A 24826-nucleotide genomic window follows, 5' to 3' on the forward strand; every position below is an offset into this window, starting at 1 on the left:
TGTGGAACGCATGTTAGAAAGTATGTCATTCGGTTAACACTAACTCCAATGTGCACAGACATGCTTACAGATGTAAATATGTTTGTATTGTCTTGTAACACAAAGTACTACCATGTAAATAGACATCATATCAATCAACGTTCATTTAAATAATGTACATACGAGCTGTAAGTTTACATAACTTATTAATAGCAGTTAATTAGTTAATTAAAGGGACTATGAATAATGGCTAATTATTATGATTATGATGACAGTTTTAGGGATCAACATAAATTAACATGATAAGTTACTCTACATTTAGTGGACTGTTGTAACAAATATTTATTGTATTCGTAACTTCAGCTCGTAAGCTGCAGTAACAACTTCCTTGGACGTTAACAGACTGCATTAAAAGGCGCGCTCTCTTACAATGTTATGTCTCAGCAGCGCATGCGATGGTCCACAATCCACAACACATGCTGTAAACATAGACTGTTATTTAACATTCGTTTGACTTCGTGCGGCAATGTTGCAGTCAGTGTTGCCGAGAGTTTCAAGCGTTGTGGTAGTTGTAGCGGCTGGCGCAACTTTCAATAAACGATTCGCGTTCGTTCGCTCGTACTTTCGTCGTCGTCGCCGTCGTCGTTATAATAATATTCGTCTGGCCAGAGAGCTATTAAAAGATCCAAAGCGGCAACCAGTTGACCAGTCAGTCGGGAGTTACGTGTGCTTCCCCTGTCCAACACACATCCAGTGTCAGTTGGTCGGCTTCTCGTTCGATCGCCTCCAGCGCGTTTCGTTCTCGGTCTCCTTTCGAATTCGGATTCTCCTAAAAATAAAGCACCTTTAGGCCCTAAAACAACACTGATAAAAAGATAAACAAAAAGAAAAATAAAAGGAATTTAAAGCCAAAATCTGGATGAAAACAACAAATAGCACATTAAAGCTGTGGAGGGTGTCCTTTTTGTGCCGTTAAATTGAATGCAGATTATGGACACTGCAGCTGTCCCACACACACAAGAGTTGTGCGTGTGTATATGTGTGTGTGTATCTGTGTGAGACCAGTGCAAAAGTGTAAAAAATAATAATAAAACATTTAATTAGCTCTCAGTGAGAGGGACAAAACACAACAATAGATAAGGAGAGGAAAGGAGCACAGGATACGGTTCCTTGGACAACGGATTACGACAAGGATTAAATAACAAAGTAATTTGCATATGTTGAAAATAAATTAAAATTATGAATGCCCATCAAGTTGTACAGTACTAATTAAGCATTAATTTATGCCCGACCCCGACCCCGCACCCGTAACGCCGTAGCCTCCCCTTGTCCCCACGCCTCCACCATTTGTACAACCCGCAGACGGATGTCCGTCCGTGTCCATGTTTCGAGTCAATGAAATTTTTAATTGTGCACGCGTGTCGAAACTGAACCCCAAAGTGTGTGTGAGTGTGTGTGAGTGTGTACGGGGTGTGTGTGGTTGAGTGATTGGGTGGGGGAGTGTCCTTTATGTCGTGCCGGATCCGTGCCCCATCCAGAGTGCATGTTTTCCTCATATTTATCATGCGTATTGTGTAAGTCAACTTGCAACCATTGCCGACTGTTTATGTTTCCCCATGCCCCAAAATATCCACGACAAGTGCAGTGAACAGTAACCCTTCCCCCCCTTGCAATGCCTTAACTAACGATCAAATCCCACTCAGGGAGCAATTGAAGAATGGGATCCTGTAAAGAGATTTGCTTGACAAATTAGGCAGGCTCAGTAAACTTTCACTGCAGAGACCAATCGACAAAAGTTCACGAAACATTCAAATTTCTGTATGACTTTTGAGTACATTTATTTAAGAATTCCTAAATTTAAAATATCAACTCTCTAATTTATTTAATAGAATTTCCTTGCCACAATATTTCATATGTCTTTTCCCCCTAACAACTTTCAAGGGACTAATCAACATAAAATTTGATTTTAACTAGTTTTTAAAATATAAAAATATAAATATAACTGCACCTCATTTAAAATTTAAACTGAAGTAAATTCCTTATTAATATTAAATCTTAAATATTGATTAAAACCACTTCTAACATTATTAAAAAATGTAAAATTTTTTTGATAATTTAACCTCATTTTAAGTTGAAAGACATTCCTTGTAAAACTATTTCTACCTATTTCTTACTTCTTTAATGGATCCAATTAACATGTTAAATTTCCTTATAAATCTTCACTAAACAAGTTCATTTCTATCGCTCTAAGCTCTGCTTAGCTTATATCTTATTTTCAATTTGAGTTTTCCACTTCACCTCGCTGCGTCTCAAATTAATTCTGGAATTGTCCTTTCGGCCATTCCACTCCACTCCACTCCAGTTTAGTTTATGCCACGCTTTGGCTCCTTGCCACCAATTGTTGAACCACTTGGCGTTTGCCGTTTTCCTCTCAATCGTTGTTCGCTTTTTGTGTTGCGGTCAGTTTGACGCGTGCCGCGTTTTTGGTTCGCACGTGAAAGGACATCACACACACTCACACACATATATAGATGTATATACAATTGCGTGTGTGTGCCAAGAACCAAACACAAAAGCCAAAAAAACCACAACGTTGGTTTAGCGGACGCAAAGGGAATTGGGGTGAAAGGGGACAAGAGCTGGTGAGCAAGGGGAAGGGAGGAGAGTCAGTCCACGTTGACCTCGCGTCGCCTGCAGCGTTAATTTATAATTTACTGTGCTCACTGAAACCGTCGAAACGCGCACCCAACCACCCACTGAACCACTGTACCACTGAACCACCCGAGCTCCACCTGCCACCCTCTGCCCACTTTTATTATTATTATTTCTGTGCGTTCTACGCGCTTTTTCGTGCCATTTTCCCCGCTGAAATCCTCCATTCCTTGATCCTCATCACAATTCTCATTCCCTCAAAGTTTTGACTTTTTACATTTGCCGTCGGCGGTTGGCGGTCTGACGCTTTGTTGTTGTTGTCCTTGTTGTTGCTGTTGTTATTGTTGCGGTGTCCCTTCATTTACTGGTGCTTCTCTGGGTCCTGGCTAGCGGCTTCTATTCCGTGTTGTGCCTGCGACAGGCGCTTGTGAAAATTGCCTTTTCAACTACTCAGTGACATTTCGTTGTTGTTGTTGTTGTTGTTGTTGCTGTTGCTTTAGTGCCTTAATTTTGTTTTCGTTTTGTTGTTGTTGTGTTGCTCTGTTGCTTTGCGTTTCTTTCTCTTTTTGTCGCATTTTTTTATGCTGTGATTTCTGACCTCTGACCCCGCTGCGACTGTTGCTTGTCCTTTTTGTCGCCGTTTTGTTTGTTGTTTTAATTAATTTGTACATTTACTTGGCCAGATTAAAACAAACCCAAAAATAAAAATAAAGTCGCAAGCAAATTAGCCAACAAAAAGTCTAAATGGTCACATCATATGCATAACTTCAGTTTAAGAACTTTTGTTTCAAAATTGTTGCAGCTGCCATGGAATTGAGATTGTTGTGCCTAATGAGCACAGTTAGCCAGCGGATTACAGTTGTTACAATTATGCAGTGAAACGTCGCACATTTTTATTTATAATTCTTTTTTTATTAAATTAATATAAAATAGGTCACTTGCTTATGCTTCTTGTTACTTTGTTCAAATGCAGGAAAATCAAATGAAACTAAGAATTATATAAACTTTCATAATTTCTACATAAGAATTTGAATTTGTGGAAATTTGTGATATCTGAGCATAAGCTTAAATCTGTTTGGGCAAATCACAAAATACATAAATAAATGAAAACTACCAAGAATAATGAATTTTATGAAATAGAGAGATAATTAATTTGCATTTAATTACGTTATAATTATTATTATAATCCAGATTGTCTATTACAGTTTTAGTACTCTGGTCTTAGCTTATAATTTACAATAATATCTAATATAATTTATTGCCTCAAGAGAGCCAAATTTAAGTCAGATTCAAAAAAGTTCTCGAAATATCTGCTAACAAATTCAATTTCCTTATTCAGGCAAAAGCAAGAGTAAACACAGTTGATACACACACACACACACATACAGACAAACCAATACACGCACACACACCTTACGCATATAAAAACAAATTGAGGAAAAGCCAGTGGAAAAGCATTTGCCTAACGGTCATTAATCGCTCATTTTTTGGCATAAACAAAAAACCGCCTGACGATGTTTGCTCAGTCTAAACAAATGCAACAACACACAAATAAAAACAGCAACAACAACAACAACAATAATGTTGTTAAAACATCTGTTTGTTGTTGCTTTTGTTTCTCAAGTGTTTAACTTTTGTTTCACTTTCGAGCACCGCAAAAACCAAAATAAACTTTGTCATTGTCTTGCGACAAATTTTGAATGGAAAATGTCGATAAAGTTGTTTCAGTGTCGCCTGCCCGGAAAATGTAGCTAATAAAAACAAAAGCCAGAGAATAAAGGAAAACAAAATAGCGCACACAGCGTGCACAAGAATTTAAAATTAAATAAACAAAATGAAAAGAAAAGAAAAAAAAAAAAGACGAAGCAAGACTCCCAAATGTGCAATTAAAAAATTTAACAGTCATAACTTTTTATTATTGTACATAATTCAGTTCTCCTTTAATGCACAGTGTGGCGCGTGTTCTTCCCCATTTTGTTTCATTACATATTCTCTTTTCACTCCGTTTTCCAATAAATTTCCTGTCTCCCTCACTCTCACCATGTCCTTAGCTGCTCTGGGCTGAGAAATTAATTTCAGTTTCGCAAGCCAAATTGCATTAAATAAAACAAACTTTATGTTTATTTCGATATTATTTTGTTGCATTATTATGATTATAATTTGATATGTACTCTATAGTTTTTTTCATAGTTTGTTTTGATATTTATCACATTTCGAGTTAGTTTTATTTTAATGTGTAAACTGAAACTGTTTTGGGTTTATGGACGAGTCATAACTGTCATAAAGTTAATTTCATTTATAATTGCTTAGATTAATATCTATATAAAATAATTTTAGATTGGGATTCCCCTGTTCATTTTATTCACTTTATGGGAAACCATTTTCAATTTTAAAAACTTAAGAATACCTAAAAAACAGTAATATATTATATTAATATTTTTTCTATCATACTTTTTATTATACATAATTTTTAAAACTTTTCTAGAGTTTGTTTTTATTTTAAAATCAACTTTTATTTGCGCTTCTTTAATGTTTTAAAAAGAGTAAAAATGTTTTGTAGTGTCTTTAAAAAATGAAGTTAACGCAGCTCGTCTGTCTATATATTTTTCATTTAACCTATCCATTTTGGTCTACTCCTCCATTGTCACTTTACTAGTATACAAACTTGTGCTTGAAGTCAGGCGGAGGGTGCAAGTTTAAGGATGAAGGGTTAAAGGGAGTGTGTGTGTGGGTGTTTATCCTTGGGGAGTCTTGACTGAACTTATGTCTCACACATGTCTCACATTATCCTGGGCTCATAAAACTTCCTAACAACCTATAATTGTCGTTTCGACTAAATAATGCATAAATAATAAAACTCTGTCGACAACAAAGAAAAACAAAAAAACAACAAGAACAACATAAAAACTAAGTGCAACGACAGACACAGGGCGGGTGGTAATACTTTTTGTTGAAAAGGGATAGGGAAAGGGTGCAGGGGAGCTGTGTATAGGGATTGGGATCGGGAACACAACTGGGAGTTGGAAACTGGAAACTGGAAACTGAATACTGGCAGTGGATTTGTCGAACAAAGTGAGAAAACCGCGACATGGAGCATAAAAAATGCATAAAACGAGGACAAAATAAAGTCATAAAGTAAAAATTGCTGAAAGAACGGAGTCCGGAGACCCATAGAAAGGGAGAGAGAGAGAGAGTGAAAAATGAATAAATATAAAACGAATGAAAGAAAGGAGTGTATATACACGTTCTCATAGTCGTATAGTCGTATGTTGCACAACCGAACCGAGGGTATGACGAAATGAGTTAGGGAGCGTAGGTGTTGTAATGGACGTCTGTGTGTGTGGTGCTTTGTTTGTTGTGGTGCGACTTGTTTGAGGTTTCAATAGGTCATAATTCACGCCTAGACCCCTGCCTCCTCTGCACCACCCCTTGACTGTGCGAGGCGCCACCTAAAGGGATTGCAAATGGCCCAGAGAATGGGGTAAAGGGAACAGGAGCATGGCGACGAGGGATTCTAGCTAGGTGGCATCCACATGACGTTGGCGCCACACTCAACACATGTGTGTGGTGCGGTGTAGTTGTGTGTGAGTGTGTGTATTAGTGTATGCACAACCAATATTATAAATGCATAACAAGAACAAGCCACTGTTGAATACTGTGACGCATCAGCACACAAACTGTGACACACTGTGACACTCTGACAATCCCAAGATAAAATTTAAATAGAATAAAAGTGGATTAACATAAATTATTTATATTAATTATTGTACACTATACTGAAAATCAATTTAAACAAAGTTTTAAAATTATGACATTAAATAAAAATATTATTTTAAAGTAGGAAACTATTTTAAATGAATTTAATAGAGAATATTTTAAAATTAATTTCAAATAATGTTCAAACTATTTCATATATCATAATGAATTATTCTAATGTAATATATCCCAATTAATGATGTTTATGTATAAAGAATTTGCTTAAGACTTCACTTGAAAATTTAATAAACTTCTAACAAATTTAAGAATTTAAATGGAAATAATTTTGACTTTTTAAAATTTGGAGAGTGGTAAAATATTATAAAATACTTAACTAATATTAGAGATATTAATAAAAAGAACTAATTTTCTGTATTGTCAAAAATAATTGATATAATTTTAGCAAATAGATTGAATAAATATTTTTCACAACGGTTTTCAATTGCCTTTGCCCCACTGTGCTATAGTCATGGACGTTTGCATAGTTTTAACAAATTAATTGTAAAGCCACGTTTTTCTTGTTGTCGGAGCCCCTTTAATAATTGGCGCTCCACACTTTCAATGGCAAAGTGTAAAAGCGACAACAGCCCCAAAGCCAAAAGCCTCCAAAGCAGATGCCGACAAAGGGAAGAAGTGGTTTAGTGGGGGTGGTGCGGGTGGTGCGACTAAATAATGGAAACAAAAACAGCAAACATGTGTTGTTGCAGCTGTTGCTGTAGTTGTTGCAACTATTGTTGTTGTCAGTGTCGCTTGTTTTGTTATTAGCAGCCTCTCTCTCTCTCCCTCTCCCTCCTATCTATCTCCATGCTGCAACACTTCTCTTCAGTCTTCTTCTTCTTCTTCTTCGGCCATCCTTTTCCATATCGTTTATCCTCTTCGCCTTCTGTGTGCATTGTGCAAATTTGTTTGGTCGTTGTGTTTGTTTTTGCATTAGCTGTGGTCTGTCGCTCCCCCTTTCCCCCTTTCCCCCGTTCCCCATTTGACCACTCCACTCCGCTGTCCTCGGCTGCCTGTTCCTGGCTAACCAGTTGCCAGCTTCGTCGGTTTCTGCCTTCTTTATGGCTGTTAACGATGAAAAATTTGCGCGCTGTGCGTGATCCAATGTCCCCTCCCGCCGCCTCCACCCACTGCCCCCTTCATCCGTGGTTCCTGCAGCTCCAAGAGATTCCTTGGCTCGGTTTCTGGCTCAGCTTCAGCCTCGACCTGCGTGTTGTTGTTACGTGTTTTTCTGTGCATATGTCAAAGCAAGCCTTGAAGCCGGAGACACAAAAACGCAATATAAATTGTACACACGAGTACAATGCCTCTAAAAACGACATGACTGGGTATGATGTGCCTGATTGTAATCATGATTTTGAGTTGCTCATACTGATAAAAAACTAAATGTAATTTAGTTGCTGCTTTCGTCACTAGCGCGAGCTGCCGTCCGCAGTGATTCCAACATATTATTATTTAAAACAATCCTCAATTTATGAATTATTTGTTGTAAGCGATCTGAAAATCGAATATAAAATATAATTAGAAATAATAAAATAATAGGAACTAGCGAATCAATTTAGCACGTTATGTCGTGTTGCCCTAGAAATCAGATCTTAATAAATAAATATTTAAAGTGAAGTTTAAAGTGAAACCTAACTATAAATTAAATATTTTTATCTTTTCAGTTTTGATATAAATGTGATTATAATATAATTTAGTTGTTAATTTAACATGCTTATTTAATAATGCTTATTTTATTTTATATTTGTACTTACATTTACATAACACAGTAATATTTTAATTTATTTGTTAATTTAAATGTATAGTTAAGAGTCTGCTGCTTATAGTTTGACAATAAATGAATAATGGTATTTAAACTCTAATTTGTTATTTTTTTCTGTCTGTCTACTGTGATAAGCAGACGTTAATAAATACTAATAATAATAAGAATAATAAAGGAAATTGAAGTTGATTGCTTTTAGCTTTAATTACAATTTCTATAGGGTATCTGCTAGCATAGCCAGTCAACTAATGTAAGAGTTACGAGACATTGCTACTTGTTGTCGCCAATGTGGGTTAAAGTTAATCTCCATTAGTGAGGGACCGGGGGCTTGGCTGGCGTCAGCTTTAGGGTTATGTGCGTGCGTGTGTGTGTGTGTGTGTGTGTGTCTGGACGGTAAGTTAGGAAACTTTTCCGTAATGTCCAAAGTGCCGACGACGACGACGACACTGCGCCCAAAGTGGTCTGTGGTTGTTTATGTGTGTGTTATTTACAGGTATTATGGTGGTTGTTGTTCTTGTGGTGGTTGTAACATGGCATACGCATCATAATTCAGTGTACATTACTGAAGGGAGTGCAGTTGGAGGGGGGTGGGGAACAGTTAATGGTCCCCAGATAGAGATCACGTGTTGCTGCCAATGTCCAGACACTTAAATAAAATCGATAACTTAACTAAATGCTCGTTTACAAAAACAAAAGATAATATTTGGCTGTGACTGTAAATTGAGATACCAGTACAGTGTCTGACACTGTTTACTTACACGCTGTAATTAAAACATAGATAAAGTGCGTAGAAATCCAATTAATTTCACGCGGCTGCCAATTAACTATGAGCAGCTGAGATCCTGTTTCCCCCTTAAGTGTATGTAATACTAAACCTGTGCATAAACCGTCAATTAACACACCCACACACACACACACACACACACACAATTATCACAAGAGGCTTGTGACACGTGCGTAGACCACAAAAACCGCCAGACAAAGTCCTTTTGGCCAATAGAATTACCTTCTTTTCTCGCTTCTTTTTTTTCATTCATCTCTCATCCTGCTCCCTCTTCTGTTACTCCCACTCTCTCTTTTATATATTTGTTCTGCCTTTGCTTTCGCAGCCCTTCAAAATAAATTTATGAAAACACGCGAACGGGCCAATAAAACATGTTTTAACCAATGTTTGAACCCTCTCCTTGCCCCACTCCACTTCTTGTCAGCCCGGCGGCTCTGTTAAAGGACTGCAAGTGGCTTAAACCAGCCACATAAATTCTCTGGCGGCACATTTGAAAATAATTTTCCAAGCATTTTGTAATCCATTTGAAATACGCAAAGGATCCCCAGAGTTCATGTGAGTGTATTTGTGGCTAGCTCTGTGTGTAGGTGTGCGTGTGTGTGTGGGTGTGTGTGTGGTATATGTGGCGCACCTTTTGGCTCGTTACACGGCATTTTTCTATGAAAATCCCCATGAGTCTTTGAGCGGCTGCTCTTTTTTTCTTCACTGACAAAAACGAAAATCACATTTTCTTGTTGTAAACAAAGTGACAGACAACAGATGGTGGAAAAGGGGGAAAAGAGGAAGCGAGAGGGAACCAATGCAATAACATTTTGGACCAAAGTCGGAATGAGTTTGACTCCATTTTATAAACAATATTCGTAATACCTATTTATATATATGTATGCATTTTTTATGATTTCCAGCTGCTGTTATTCAATATACCCTGTATACAAAGTGCTAAAGAGGGTCTGCTGCTTAATTGTCAGATAAGAGTGTTGATTCCACGGTATCACATTTTAAATTGTCATTTTTAATACACGTTGCCACTGTCAAGCTGTCGAATTGCTTGTTAACTTATTCCAGGGTATCAAGCAGTCAATCAGTTGCCTTGATTTTCCCGTTTTCCTTCCGTTGGCGCCTATAAGGCCCGCATCCTGTCGAGATTCCCCCGCAGGGTACACGGACACGCCGCATTGGCTTTTTACTTTTAATTAAAAAAATATATATGCTGATATAATAAAATATAAATATATTCGTAAATGTTTTCATAGGGTAAACTGTACAAATGCTGCGAATTGTTTTGTTTGCCGTTGCATTTTTCATCGCAAATATTTTCACACTGGAAATTTTATGCAATTGGAATTTATTTGCTTTTCATTTTGCAAGAACAACAAATGCAACATGTGAAACATATTTTTGTTTATGCACTATTAAAGCTTTTGTGCATTTTTGAGCAACAATTTTTGTGGTTGACCACAGCAAAGTGTGGATACAGGACTTTATGACAACGCCAGGATATGTGTTCGAGTATCTGTTAAAACGTTTAAAAATCATTTTTAGAATTCTTCTTTTGATTTGTGTGGCTTTTAGCCAAAGCATTTTTGTGTCTAATTCAAGTGGTTTAAAAGTTGCACGAAAAGTTGCAAAATGTTCGCTTTTGTCAGAAATTCATTAAGCAAAATGTTTGCTTAGCCAAAGAAAATGCCAGAGCAAAGAGCCTTGAACAAATTTAATTAATTATCTCAACCGCAGAATTTAAACATGATTTGATGTGGCGTAAATTACGGAGGTTGAACCAAGCGCTATTTAATATTTCCATTTTCTTCTAAAACAAAATATATATGAGTATTTATTTAAAAAGAAATGATGAAGAAGAGAGAAAGAAAGGGAACTTGACAAATTCAACGCATGGCATTAAATATTAAATTCAATTATTTAAATGCCAAGTCGACTCTGCTAAACACTTGAACCCATTACTCAAAATAAAGAAACAGCGAATATTAATTTATAAAAGGCTGAAAAGAAAATACTTCAAGTGGCAAAACAGAAGTTACGTGAAGTAAAATAAAAAGACGCTGAAACTGAAACTGAAACTGAAACTGGAACTGAGAGAGCAAAGTAACCTCTTTCAAAGCAAATTCCCTGCAGACTCAAGTGGAAACAAAATAAAGAATAAGTGCTTATTGTTGTTGCTGTTGCTGTTGTTGTTGTTGTTGCGAGTTTGTAACGCGAAGCGAGCAAATATAGAAGTAAGATTCTATTATTAACAATGCGCCCCGTTCTGAGGCGAGGCGACGTGCAGATATCCTGGCACTTCATAAACAGCAGCAAAAGGACGATGAGAAGAGCAATATGAAACAATGACAGCCAACAATGGACAGCACAACGACAACAACGACAACGACAAGGATGAGACGAAGACGAGGAAGAGGAAGAAAAGGAGGACGACGTCATCATCTTGAACAAAGTGTTGACATCTTTTTGCCCATTCATTGTGTGCTTGGCAGTCTGTCTGTCCTCGTATTCTGCTGTCTGCCACAGACTAACAGCAACAACAATCCTTGACTAACGCCATGCGTCCTTTTTAATTAATTTCACTTACTGCAACAGGAGTGTTGGCAACACCCCCACTCCTCCATATCCCTCCCATCCATCCTTCCTAGTTTAATAAGAACTAGAAGCTGCCAATGTGACGTGGTCCAGCCTCTGAATTGTGCTGTGTTGGAAGGAAGACTTGTCTCGTAATTTACTTTGCACGTACACAGAACAAAATTCGGGATTCCCGGATAAAATCAATCAACAATATCAATTCACTATTTTTTTTTTTTTAATTTAAAAAATTTGATAGTGATGGAAAAAACAATTTAATTTTCCAATTTTGATGCAGAATCAAAATAGATGCCAAATGATAATAAAATTTACATACCGCAAGAAAATCGGTTCAGTTTTGGCAAAGTTATGACAGCTTGAAGATTATTCAGAAGTGTCAAAGAATGATAAAAATTAACAGCGATTAAAATCGTTGATAACAATCGATTTAATTAACTCGATTGATCCCCAACATATTATTCAAGTTAAGTTAAATTAATAGCTTCCGTAAAAATTGAGTTTTTGATGTATTTTTATATTACTAGTTGGCTCAAACATTTTAAAGTTCCTTGACTTTTTGAAAGCTGAGTCGCTGCTAATTTTAATAATAATATTCCGAATATATACTTAGCAAATAATTGCTAAAATCAAGGATGTTCAACTTGAATTTTGGTATAATATTTTTTTTCCTGTGTACAGATTTTGTTCATAAATTTGTTGGTGTCACGTTGTTCTGTTCTGACGCAGTTTACCTCAATCTCTGGGAAATGTAGAGATCATGTGAAGCGAGCTGGAACCCGCCTAGCAAACATCACTCAACTCAGAAGCAGAAGCAAATCACTTATGCAAATTGTCTTGGCAAGGGAAAATTCCCTGATTGTTTGGCAATGTGGGTGGAAAACTTTAAGAGCAGCAGTCTTTAAGTTTTCTTTTCTTATACTCGTACAAAAATTTACTCAATTGTGAGTTAAAGCAAACTTTTTGCAAAAAAAAGAAGAAAGAAAAGCATTTCAATGGACGATTGTGTAGCTGTCCCTCCTTTCGGTCCTTATAGTAGTCCTTTGGGTTTTCCTACTTCCAATCACTTTGGCCAATACATATCTTGTTTTACGGTTTACACAGTCACTCCAGATACTCGCACCGCAATTCGACAATAGGGCCATAAACAATTGGCCATCTATCCGGTCGGCTGCGTGTACATATGTACATATGTATTTATATAAGTAAAGAAGCAACGTTACTCGCACATTTAACATCTGCACCTACCAGTCTCACATAATCTTGACATAGGCAACGGAGGCATAAACCCAAATTAAATACCCATGTTCCCTCACCTCGCCATTGAGTTATGTCTCTGGATGTGTCTGTAACCTGTACTGGTGAATTTGAGTATATTTACACGTACTAGGCTCGTTGGGAATCATTGGGATATGTTGGGAGCTCTGACTCGTGCATGAAAATTAGATTTTCAGCCAACAGGTTTCCATTATTTGGCAACTCCAATTCCATGGATACTACGCATTTCGCTTTGCATAATACATAAATATTTTCTATTTGCTCTAGACTCAAATGGATGAAGGCAGACAGGGAGGAGGTCCGTCTGAGGTCCTGGGTCTCAAGTGGCGCCAATAGGCACAGCATAAATATGCAGCGTCCTGTCAGATGTGTGTCTTCTCCCTCTCTACCGAGTTATCCTTGCTGCTGTCTGCCACTCACACATTCACCATTCAGACATCATTCATGCGAATATTGTGAGTGCAAGATTGAAGGGTAGACATCTAGGTGAAGAGGGGAGCGGGGGCAGGTGCCAGCGACTCTCGTTTTTATTATTTATGTTACTCATTCGACTCGTATCCTGCTTGTTGATTGCTTTGCGTACACGTGTAGTTTGTGGCACTCTTTCCTGCCACTGCCTCTATTTGCCAATTCGTTGTCGAGCCCACAACAACGTCCTTGCACATGGCTCGAGCCTTTGTTAGTGTGTGTGTGTGTCTGTGTGTGTGTGCCACACTCAGTTCTCGTCCTCGTCTCGTCCTCGTTGCCATCGTCGTCATCGCCTCGACGCGCTAATATTATGAATGGCAACTCATGCATTGTAGCCAGTTGCCAGTTGCCACTCGGTAGTTGCCAGTTTCCCTTACTCCTGTTTCGGTTCCTGCTGCTACGAAAATTGTAGCTCACCTTAGACACAGTGAAAGCCAAAGTTATACAGGAGCGGCTCGAGGGGAACTTTGGCAAAAGGCCGCTGCATGCAAAGAAAATACTTTTAAAAAGTATTAATATTATTGAAAACATGTTCGCTTGAAATTCATTTACTTTTCTAAATCTGTCGAAAGAATTATTGCGACAATTTTATAAATTTGTTTAAATTCATTGGCTTTATGATGGAGCAAATCAACGGCGAATTGGACTGTTGCGTCTTTTGCTTGGCCCCAAAAAAAGACGAGGTGATACTGCCTTGCAAGCATTCCTTTTGCTTGGAATGCATGGAGGACTTTTGCAGGATCGTTTGGAGGAATCGTCGTTGTCCGGTTTGTCGTATGCACTTTACGAATTATATGAAAAAGTATGGAAGACCCTATATTGTTATAGTAGATAGTGATGAGGGATCTGAATCATCGGCTAGCGAAAGCAATTGACTGTTAAATTAATGAATTGAATTTTTGTTTTTCATAAATACTGTTGAATAATTGTTAATTGAGTTGTGTTAATGTTAATAAATCAGAAAGTGTACAAATAATTCTTATTGGGCCCGTTTTCACCTTTGATCGATCCTGTTCTCATTGACGCCCTTCTGTACGCCTGTTAAAGTGTCAATGTGTGTGTGAGAGTGTGAGGGAGACTTTGTATTTGTATATGTGTTAGAAGTATTACTGATAAGTCCTGTAGCTAGAGAAAATCTTGCGAAATTGCTTCAAGCAGAACAGAAGAAATAAACTAGAGCATGTCGAGGGGAAAGTTTCCCCAGGGAGAGGAGGAGCAGCTCGTTGTAGCCTGATTGCTACTTAAATCTTTGTATTTACTTCATATTAAGCAATATTTTACCTGGTGTGTGTGTGTGTGTGTGTGTGTGTGTGTATTTTGTTACATTTTCTCCCATTTCAGTCGACTCCACGACAATCCTGAGTATTTGTTATAAAAAATTGAGGTCAATTTGTATTGTCATGTTGAAAGGTTGACAAAAATGTTACCTTCGTATTCATACCCCAAATGCATGCTCAGCATTCTTGTTGTTTAATATTAAAATAAATATTTATTTATTTATTATTTACTCGGCCTTTGGCAATGGCCAGCAACATGGTCATTTGGCAGCTCCGAGCGGGACTCGGGGACTGTAATCTATCATAAATATTGCTCCCCTGCTGTGGCTGTCACTGTGAGCACTGTGAGCGCTTTCGGGCATTTTTAATATTTAAATAGTTGCCATCAAAATGATTACATTAGTTCGGCAGGGCCCATGCATTCCAAATGAGTCATTTTTACAGAAGCTTTTCCATTTTCATGTTGTTGCTGCTGCTGCTCTTGCTGTTGTTGTTGTTGTTGTTGTTGCTTTGCTGAAGGCAATTTTGGTATTTTCTCAAAGTATGTGCGTGTCAAATTGTTGTTTCAACTCTTTTAGCCGGGCTTGTTGATTCTTTTTTAACGAGGATTATGCCTTGAAGCTGCCAAGAAAATATTTAATATAAAACTCGATATCAATGAAGGACTTCTAAACTAAGTCTAACTCTTTGGCATTTTTTTTTCAATGTCTTATTAAAATCTCAGTGGGATTTATATATTTTACTTTAAGTCCAGGCTCAATTTAATACCTAAAAAAACAATTTTTATATCATTTTTATTTTATTATTTCTTTTTAATTTGGCTTAATTTATGCAAACTTTATGATAGTAACTATCGCTCTGCAGCTCGTACTACTTCAAATCGATGTTTATCTGATTGTTATACAATAGCTCACAACTATCTCGAATTAAGCAAAACAAAAGGCATTTGAAATTCTGACAGACACATCAAATCGCAATCGAAATGTTTAGTAATTTTGCAAATGAAAAGAGCAAAAATGTGTTGCATGCAGCGAATGCAGCATCCAAATTCGATTTCGAATACAAATACAAATTGTACATACATTCTTTGATTCGTTTCATTTGCAATTCAATATTTTGCAGTTGTTTGGGTTGTTGTGGTTGTTATTGTTGTTGTTATTGTTGTCGCTATGCATAAATGAAAACTAATTCGTGAAAATGTTTCGCATTCTATTTTCTATTTACAGTGGTGCACGTCAGAGGCGAAAACCAAATGCAAATCAAATCGAATTGAATTGACGAAAAACCACATAAACACACAGTTGGAAAGGGATAACAAAAGTGACAGAGACAGCGACAGAGAGTGAGAGAGAGAGAGAGAGAGAGAGTGATGCAATACGATGAGAACAATACAAACATCAACTCGAAAAAGTTTTGCGAGTAACTCGGAACAGCTGTCTAGCGCAATGAAAAACTTATGAAAAACGCTAAATTAACAGAAGCAAAGCGAAAAGTTTGAACTCACATACACAAGCACACACACATTCACATACACAGAGGGGGGCCAGGTGAGGGCCCATCCTGCCTCTCGAATAAGAGTCGGAATCGTAGATTGAACTGAACCAAGCTCTCCTCCTTCCAAAAGGCGCAGTGCGCAATTGCCACAATGTGCACAAGTAACAGCCAAAACAACAAAAACAACAACAACAACAACAAGCTCATGAGCAAGGAGCATGACTTTTACCCACTACTGTGGCTCTGCTTGGCTGCCTTTATCCTGGCGCTAAGCGTTCCTGGCAGTCTGGGAGAACAGCACCCGGCGACGGCTGATGAAGGTGAGTGTTTTGATCCCTTTTCCTTTATACAGATATATACTTATATGTACACGTACACATACATATGCATGTACCCACAACTGATAGGGTTACACTGAGTGTATTGATCCACACACACACACACACACACTGACTACGTCCCGTGCGGCATAAATAAAACATTCGGAGTCATTGACGGAATTGCGTCAAAACCTCAATTGAAAAATAAACAGCGTAACCACAAGAACACAAGTCGAAATGTTTGGAAATGAAAATGGAAATGTTGAAATGTACGCAGGGTAACAAAACCAACGCGAACTCGAACTGAAAAGAAACCGAAACATACAACAAAATAAAATGAAAATAAAAAAGAATGAAAAGTAATTTAGCCATTAACACTTTGGGAGTGGAAATAACATTTTGACAGCTATCATTTTATTTTTACCATGTTGATGTTGGTAACATTAAAAAAAAGCGAAATAAGACTGCTTAGTGATATAATCTGAAGATAAAGTGAATATGATTTGAAAATCAATTGAAAATATTCATAGTTGATAGAAATCTGTAACTGAAAATTTAAATGGAAAACTCAGAATTTTGCAAAATGTGTAGGAATTTTCCGAATCCAACTTTTAAAACTTTATTCTACCAACTAAAATAATTTTGCAAGATTCTTGCAAAAGTTTAATTGTTTCATATGCTATTTTTTTTTAATTGGGAATGTAAAATTATTTTACTATGATGGTATGTTAATAAAAAATACGCAGCAGAAGTATTTAACTTCACAAAGTCATGACTTTTGAAAAAACCAAAACTCGTTCCCTTTAATTTAAATGTACTTCACTTAAATCGAATCAAATGTCAATGGGTTTTTTTTTTTCCGGATTTTGGGTTTGTTTGGCTGTTACTGTTCTTGGTTCATTACCACTAACTGTGATTATGTGTTGCTTTCCAGGCTGTTTGTTGACATTTTCGTTTGTGTATTTTGAAACAGAGGCGTAACCTTTCAGGTCAAACATCTGGCAGCGAAATTCATTCACACAGATACGCACACACACACACACACACATACACATGCAGCACCGTTAATTACTAGGGACAGGAAAATAGAAATGCACTTTTCGAGTTTGTACTCGTAATGTTGCGCTTGGATAGCAAAGCAATGCGATGATGGCGACTGCAACTGTGACCGAGGGATGTTTATATGGTTCCGATTCCGGACGCGGACTCGGATGCGGATGCGGGACGGATTTGTAAATTTTCATACAAATCGCCTGTCGAATTTCCCCCTTGAAGTTGAGAGCGAATTGTGCCATGTGTAATTGGATTTATGCTGCTGGTGACAAACTGTGACACTTATTCCCCTCCTTCTCTCCTCCCCTCCTTTGACAGCATTTGTACTGTTATCGATGCCATCTCCAGCTCATCATCATCATCATCGTGATTATCATGATCAGCGTCAGACAAATGTGATTTAAATTTGATTATTCTCAATTATATTGTAACATGCATTTCATTTCAATTTCATTTTATTTTCGATTTCATTCCCGGAATGCTCAGTTTCATTCTCATTCTTAACCCCTCAAGACCCTCTGCTTTTAGTTTTTTGACTTTTTCTGTTTGAGTTCGACTCGTTTGGTTTTTTTTTTTGTATTGTTTTTTGTTTCATGTTTTCATTTATTGGATCACTTGAGTGAATTTTGATGCCTGAGCCTCTCCTCGGACGGTTGCATTTGTTTGATTGAAATTGATTTGGTCTCGCTGGGGATTTGACTTGACTTTTCTCGTTGTATTTTTTTTTTACGAACCATAACCATATTGTAGTATTATTTTCAAGTACTCAAGTTGACTTCAATGTGGCTTAAGTGTTAAAGTTATAAGCAGTCGCAGCTCGAGTTTCATTCATTTTTAGCTCTTCAGGCATATGCTCTAATAAAGATTAAGTTATATATGTTTCCTCATGAAGTGCTTTCTTCATGTTCATGACGTTAAATGAAGTTGTCATTATCTTAATTATAAGTGCATCTTTAGAGCACTCAACTCAACTTCTCATTCCATTCAAGTGCATAATTATATGAGATTGTTTCCTATTCTTACCCAACCATGAGTATCAACTTCAATTAGCAATCAGAAAGTCAAACAAGCTATGAGGGCATTCAGTAAGGACTATGTTAAATGTAAAATACGTAGTCCCTTTTCCAGGTTCGAGGTCAACATGGGCCCCAACAGTCTACCCAAATACGTTCTATCTAATCAAATATTCAACCTTTTTTATTTTGCTGAACTGATTTCATGACTGCGATAAGCAAATATCTGCCATTCCCCGACAAATTACTTGTTAACAAGTGCATTTTAATGCGAAACAAAAAAAAAACTTAACTGGCGCCTCGACTTTTTCCTGTTGGCCAATTTGTGGCATGTGTTTAGACGCCCATACCACTTTTGTGTGTTTGTGTGTGTGTTTGAGTAGCCGCAATTGGAATGAATGTGGCCAATAAAAATAAAAACGGGCCTACAACTTTAGGCTGCCCCTGCACGTATGTATATTTTGGCCAATTGGAATAGAAAATTGACATGGTTTTTTGTGTTTGCCCACAGTTCCAGTTGCGATTGTGGCCTTTTTTTTTTGGCTAAACGTACCCGTAATGTAATTTGAGCATGCAACAAACTATTTGGCGGGATTTTTAGTTCCCACAATTGCTGCAGAAACGAGTTCAAAGGGGTTATAATTATTTGTACGAAAGCGAAAATAGGATACGGGTAAAGCAACAACAGTTTTGGTAACTAAAAATGACTTTAAGATGTATTTTAAATAGTATGTGAAATCTTTATTAACCTATTTAATAGCCAGAGGAATTGATGTTGACCTTAAAAATTAACGATTAATTTGTTAGCAACACCCTCTTGAAATTGTATTTGAACTTAAATGTTTAAATTGCCATTTAATTATTTGCACAGCGTTCAATTTCCATACAACAAATGAAAATGATTTCCAAATATAGGCAAATAAAAAGTGTGCTGTTTAAATATGGGCAACTTTATCTCCTGCCAGGAGTGTAAAGCAAGTAAATAAATATGCCAGGAGGCAAAGTGTTTTGAATAAATGCGAAAGAGAAAACCAAAAACAATAAACAAAAAAATGTGTGGAGAACGCAGATGTTTTTACACAGAAATAATCCATTAATTCAATAAATGCGTAGCGGGTATTTTTTACAAATATTTTTTTTTTTGGTTGGTCAGAAGGAGTCTTCTTGTCCTTTGCAGACAACTTTGAATTCCAAATATTTGTACAACAATTTGTAAAAATGTTGGCATTGCCGCAGCTGAGAAGCATCCTTGCTGATGGAATCAAAACCCTTGACGGCGCTAAGCGCGAAGGCAAATAAACAGAGTCCTGGCGGATGTTGCTCATTTTAATCCTTGTGATTTCAGTTGCCAATACATACATATACATCTATTGGGAAAAAAAAAACCCATAAAACACACATAGGATTTTCCGACCCTTTTCCAGTTGTGACTCTCGATGCTCTCGGAGAACAGAAGCTAAGCAAACAGCATTGGAACAGAACATGGCAGCAAGTACTTGAAAAATTATCCACCCGCAACAACATCCTGTGAATGGATAGGAATAGGGACAGGGATGTGGGTATGGAATGTGAATGTGAGTGTGTATGTAAATGTGAATGGATTGCTGTGGCCTTTGACGCTGTGCGGCATGAATGAAAATGCAGAAAATCCAGAAAATATTTTAAAACAAATACATACACACACACGGAAATATCCAGACTCCTTACACAACAGGGGGGGGTGCAGAGAGGAAAGCAATGCGGGGGTAGACGTGCTCAGCTCAAAAATCAATGGGCTCAATTTTAAACCGCTCGAATTTCATGTTTCATGTTTGGCAACCACCTATCGATGTGTCTGAGTGTCTGAGTGTGTCCCATGTGTGTGTGAGTGAATGTGTCTGTGTGTTCGTGTGTGTGTGTGTGTGTGTGTGTGTGTTGATGCGGTCAAGGCAGAATCCTGGCTTTGACGGAGCGCCTGTTCACCATGTGCCGCCTGCGGACTCTCGACTCTCAATTGAGGATTGTGCATTGGCGTCGGATGCCTTTTCGATTTGCAAATTGTAAATTGGCACTCGATGATTTTCGATTTTCAGCATTGAAACATGGCCGCTTCGACATACAGCGAGGGCAGTTTAGAACGTAAGCGAAACAGGCGATACAAATAAAATATATTAATAAATAAATACAAATAAAATTGAATATATTTTATAGCTTAGAGACAAATTCGATGCTTGGATGCAACTTTTTTAACATGTTCTTCTCACACATGTGCTGGGATTTTCAACAAATTTTGGCATTCGTTTTTAATGTACTTGACCCGATACGAGCGATACGATACGAGTATCTCTAAGGGAACTGAGGCCGCAGTAAACTGGAAAAGTGCAGCCGTGACTCTGACTACATATGTATGTATGTATGTATGTGTGTTAGTGTGTTTGCTGGTTTTTCTAGAGTGTGTCACTGGCATGCTCCATTTATGCGCTGATATACGGAATTATGCTGAAATCACGTTCCCACACAGCAACATCGAGAAAAGAAGCCTGCAGAGTTAGAGGATAAGAAAGCGAGCTCTTATCCTTGCAGCAGTCGCTGCGTGGAAAATCTCAGCAGGAGCCCCAAAGAAAAGTGCTTCCTGCATAAGCGATTTTCCCTGCTTATACTTAGACAAGAGTGTGCCTGTGTGTGTGTGTGTCTAACTGTGTGTGAGTCAGAGTATGCCTTCTTTGATGTTGGCTGTTCGTGGCCGTTGTTCTTGTGTCTGCTATACTCCATACTACTATTTATTTTCACTTGAAATGCTTTTACTATTCTGATGCTCATGCTTATGCTATGCACACAGTGAATGAAAAACAAATTGTCTGCTCTGCTTACTTAAAGAAATCGATATTAGACGATTGGGCTAGTATCTGTGTATATATACATGTCCTTTTACCCTGAGGCACTTTGCATGTTCAGTTGATTTAAAAATAATTCTATTGATTTAATTTTCAATTGTATTACTAATTAGCTTCTTTAATTACTTGATAATTGCCATAGTTTCTATCAACAGAATCATAATTTTAATTATATTTTCTCATATTTTGTGATTTAATCAGCCAAAACACAAAATAACTTTGACTTTCTGAAATTCGAATATAGAATGAAAATAAATGAGTAATGGGTTAATTTTATCTAAGCCTCAGCTGATTGTATTTTATGTTCAGCTGGGCTTAACTATTAACCCATTGATGGTCCAAGTTTTATATGAAAGCAATTGGCAACAGACACCTTCAATCAGTAGAAGATGGAACTTTATGACTTTGGTGGACCGTTTAACGATGACACGTCGTCTTCTCGGGTTTAGTTTCAGGTATCCATCATTGACATTGGAGTTAGCTCCGTCTTGGAGTTGTCAGCCCATCTGCATTAGGTGTCTGCTGTAAATGGGTTTGTGATTTGGTTAAAATGCCATCATTGAAGCCAATCAATCGACTATTTTACGGTTCCTTCATTTTTTTTTTTGTGAGACACTAACAATCAGAGTCATGTTGTTGCTTTTTTTGTGCGACAGTGTTGTCGGCTAACCAACAAAAAAAGATAATTTTAAAATATCTAGGTTTTATATATTTTATAAATTAACATTTATATATTGAGAGTTATGAAACTTATTTATTCTTGGAGCCTTTGAAATTCCGTATTGATACCATTTCAATTTTCATCTTTTAAAAGGCCAAATTCGACTGAAAAATAGCTAAATTGTGTTTATATTGATCCCTGACTACCTTGTCATTGAGCCATGACAAATGAAGAAGCAGTTGGTTAGCAGTTACTTGGCAGCTGGTTGCCAGTTAAGTGATGGTTGGGCGTATCCTCGAATCACCTCGTCAGGACTGAGGATGAGAATGAGGCGGAGGATGACAATGACACGGCCAAAATCAAATCATTGTCTCACTGACTTCAAATTAACTCTCAGCGAATGTCACTGTAAAAGGATGTGTGCCCTAATGGAGATTTATCAGTCGTATTATCTATCCATCAATCTTGTCAAAGGCATCTATATCTATGTAGTCTCAAGCAAATGCGTCGGTGCGATGAGTTTGATATTTACAAATTACAAAATTTTGACACGATTGATGATATAAACAGCCCATTCAGTCAAACAGTTTGTCTCCTCTAAAAGCAGAAGCGCCTCCAATTTAGTTGATATAAAACAAAAAACAAAACAATAAAAAAACACATATCAAGTGGGCCCCCAAGTTGAATATATGTATATGAAAGTGACAGCGAGGAAATAAAATATACAAATATATAATGCATATGTATATATATAAATTTAAATAACAACTTGTGTGCAGCAAAAGGCAAATTTGATTTTCATGCATATTTAAAAGGCAGTGTCGGAAAATTTACGAGTTCATCAAGTGTCTGGGTCCGATGAATATTCATGAGTGAACACCGAAAAAAACACTTGATGCATATTTCAAAAATTTCAAAAAGCGACTAAAAACTGTTAAACTATTAAACTGTTCAAAGCTTCAAAGTTTCATTTGTTAATTAAGTTAACAGCGTTTAAAGAGCGACCTTCTCTTAACTTATTTTTTCCTTCCTCTTAACATTAACTCTTTGAAAATGTGTTAGCTGTCGCATATTTTTATTAAATGCTTTGCCGTTTAGTTTATGTTTATAAGTCTCATAATCTAGTTTTATAGTTTGTTTACTTAATTCTGTTGTAGCTTTTTGACATTTCTCGCTTTAAATTAAACGCAAACAAAGCAGAAGATGCACACGCCATATTTTATGGATGCACCTTTATTTTTGTAGTCTCTTTTCTGACTGGGTCCCCATTCCCATTCCCTATTCTATCCCCTATTCCCAAGTGCAGCGTTAAAAAAGCGTTGCACCAGACAAAAGCAAAGCCAAAACTTCGGCCGGAAGTGGCCAAAAAACAAAATACGTCTAAAACGAAGCTAACAAAACACAAAAGCAAAACGAGCTGCCACGAAAACGAAATAATAATGGAAACAAGCGAATACGAAAATGGAAAATTGTTGTGCCAGCTTGATAGTGAATGCGGGGTTGAATGGGTGGAGAGAGGGACATGAAAAGTGAAATTAAAATCTCAACAAAAATATGCACATGAATTTAGTTTCAATTTCACATAAATCGCAGAGGCTTAAAAATGCCATGGAGATCCTAAAAATACTCCACGATTTCAATGAGAAATAAACGCGAGAACTAAAATGATTGAGTATAAAATATTTCAGGATTGAAAGAGTGTTGTCAAACAATTGAGTAAATATTGATGTGATTGAGAATTGAATAAAGCTACTATTTTATGTGATTAAAAGAAAAACGTTTGAAATTTAATCAATGAAGATAAAATAAAATGGTAAGTATTTAAAGTTGGTTTGAGTGACTTTAAATTAAAAAGTAATGAGAAGTATTGAGTATTGATTAAACATCGAGTTACAGATAAATTATTAATAGTTTAATTGACATTATTGTAATTTAAAAAAAGTAGCTTTAATGCTTGATCAAGGTTTGTTATGTGAATGAGTTAGGACTGAAGTAAAATAGAAGATTAAGCTCAAATTTAGCTTAAACTGACTCGACATGTCTCTAAAATTAAATCTCTCTCTTGCACTGTGAATGGAAACATCTCAAGGGAACTGAAAACAGCTGATCTCATGTTGCCTCATACTGAAGCATAGTCTATTTGCGTATTTATATACTCAAAGGTATCTTGTAGCCGGCAGCGATTGCATTTTTCATTCATTCCTCTGTTGCTGTGATTAATTTTTGCCATTCCAATTTAATGCTACAGCCGTCCTGGGTACTCCCTGGCATTTTTATTATGTATTTTTGTTGCTCCCTTCGTAGTATCCGAGGACCGTTGACAGTTGTTGTTGTTGTTGTTGGTCGTACGCCCATTCATGGCTCCTAAGTGGCCCAATGCGTTTATACTTTTTGCTGTTTTGTGTGCGACGTTATTAATGATCTACAAATTCCCCAGACATTTCATTTCATTTGAAGTTGACACACAAAACGCATGACAACGCACGACAAATGGAATGGGAAAAGGGCAGTGGGGGGGGAGAAAACTGAAACCAAATGTTAAAACTGTCCAAACACGCAGTTCCGCTGTGTTCCACTGCAATCTCCCAGAACTGCTGCCTATTCCAGCGATCCAATTCTATTCTATTATCTTCTATATTCTGTTCTATTCTATTCTATTCTATTCTGTGTGGTTGCATTCGTTGAGATAGTGAAATGTGAAATGATTTTGAGTAATTTATTTTATAGTTGCGCTGAAGTATTTATTATTTTGAAAAGCGCTGAACAATGCCGTGATTAATTTGACGTATCCCCTCGTACCTACCCCTCCCTGCCCCACCTCCCCACCATTTCCCTACAGCTGAGGGTTGAGCAAGTGGCGCACTAAT

At 37.1% G+C, this 24826-nt stretch overlaps 1 protein-coding gene across 1 annotated transcript in view; it reads left to right on the plus strand.

Annotated features, from left to right (window-relative positions):
* The first annotated feature begins 1118 nt into the window (after positions 1 to 1118).
* The window catches only part of LOC117785293, a 43644-nt gene continuing 19936 nt past the window's right edge, over positions 1119 to 24826 (plus strand). Inside the window, exons 1-2 of the mRNA XM_034623236.1 lie at positions 1119 to 1185; positions 15772 to 16359. Of these exons, the coding sequence (XP_034479127.1) occupies positions 16191 to 16359 (169 nt within the window). The 5' untranslated portion in view covers positions 1119 to 1185; positions 15772 to 16190. The remainder of the gene's footprint in view (positions 1186 to 15771; positions 16360 to 24826) is intronic.

The sequence above is a fragment of the Drosophila innubila genome (genome assembly GCF_004354385.1).
Source record: "Drosophila innubila isolate TH190305 chromosome 2R unlocalized genomic scaffold, UK_Dinn_1.0 1_C_2R, whole genome shotgun sequence".
NCBI lineage: Eukaryota > Metazoa > Arthropoda > Insecta > Diptera > Drosophilidae > Drosophila > Drosophila innubila.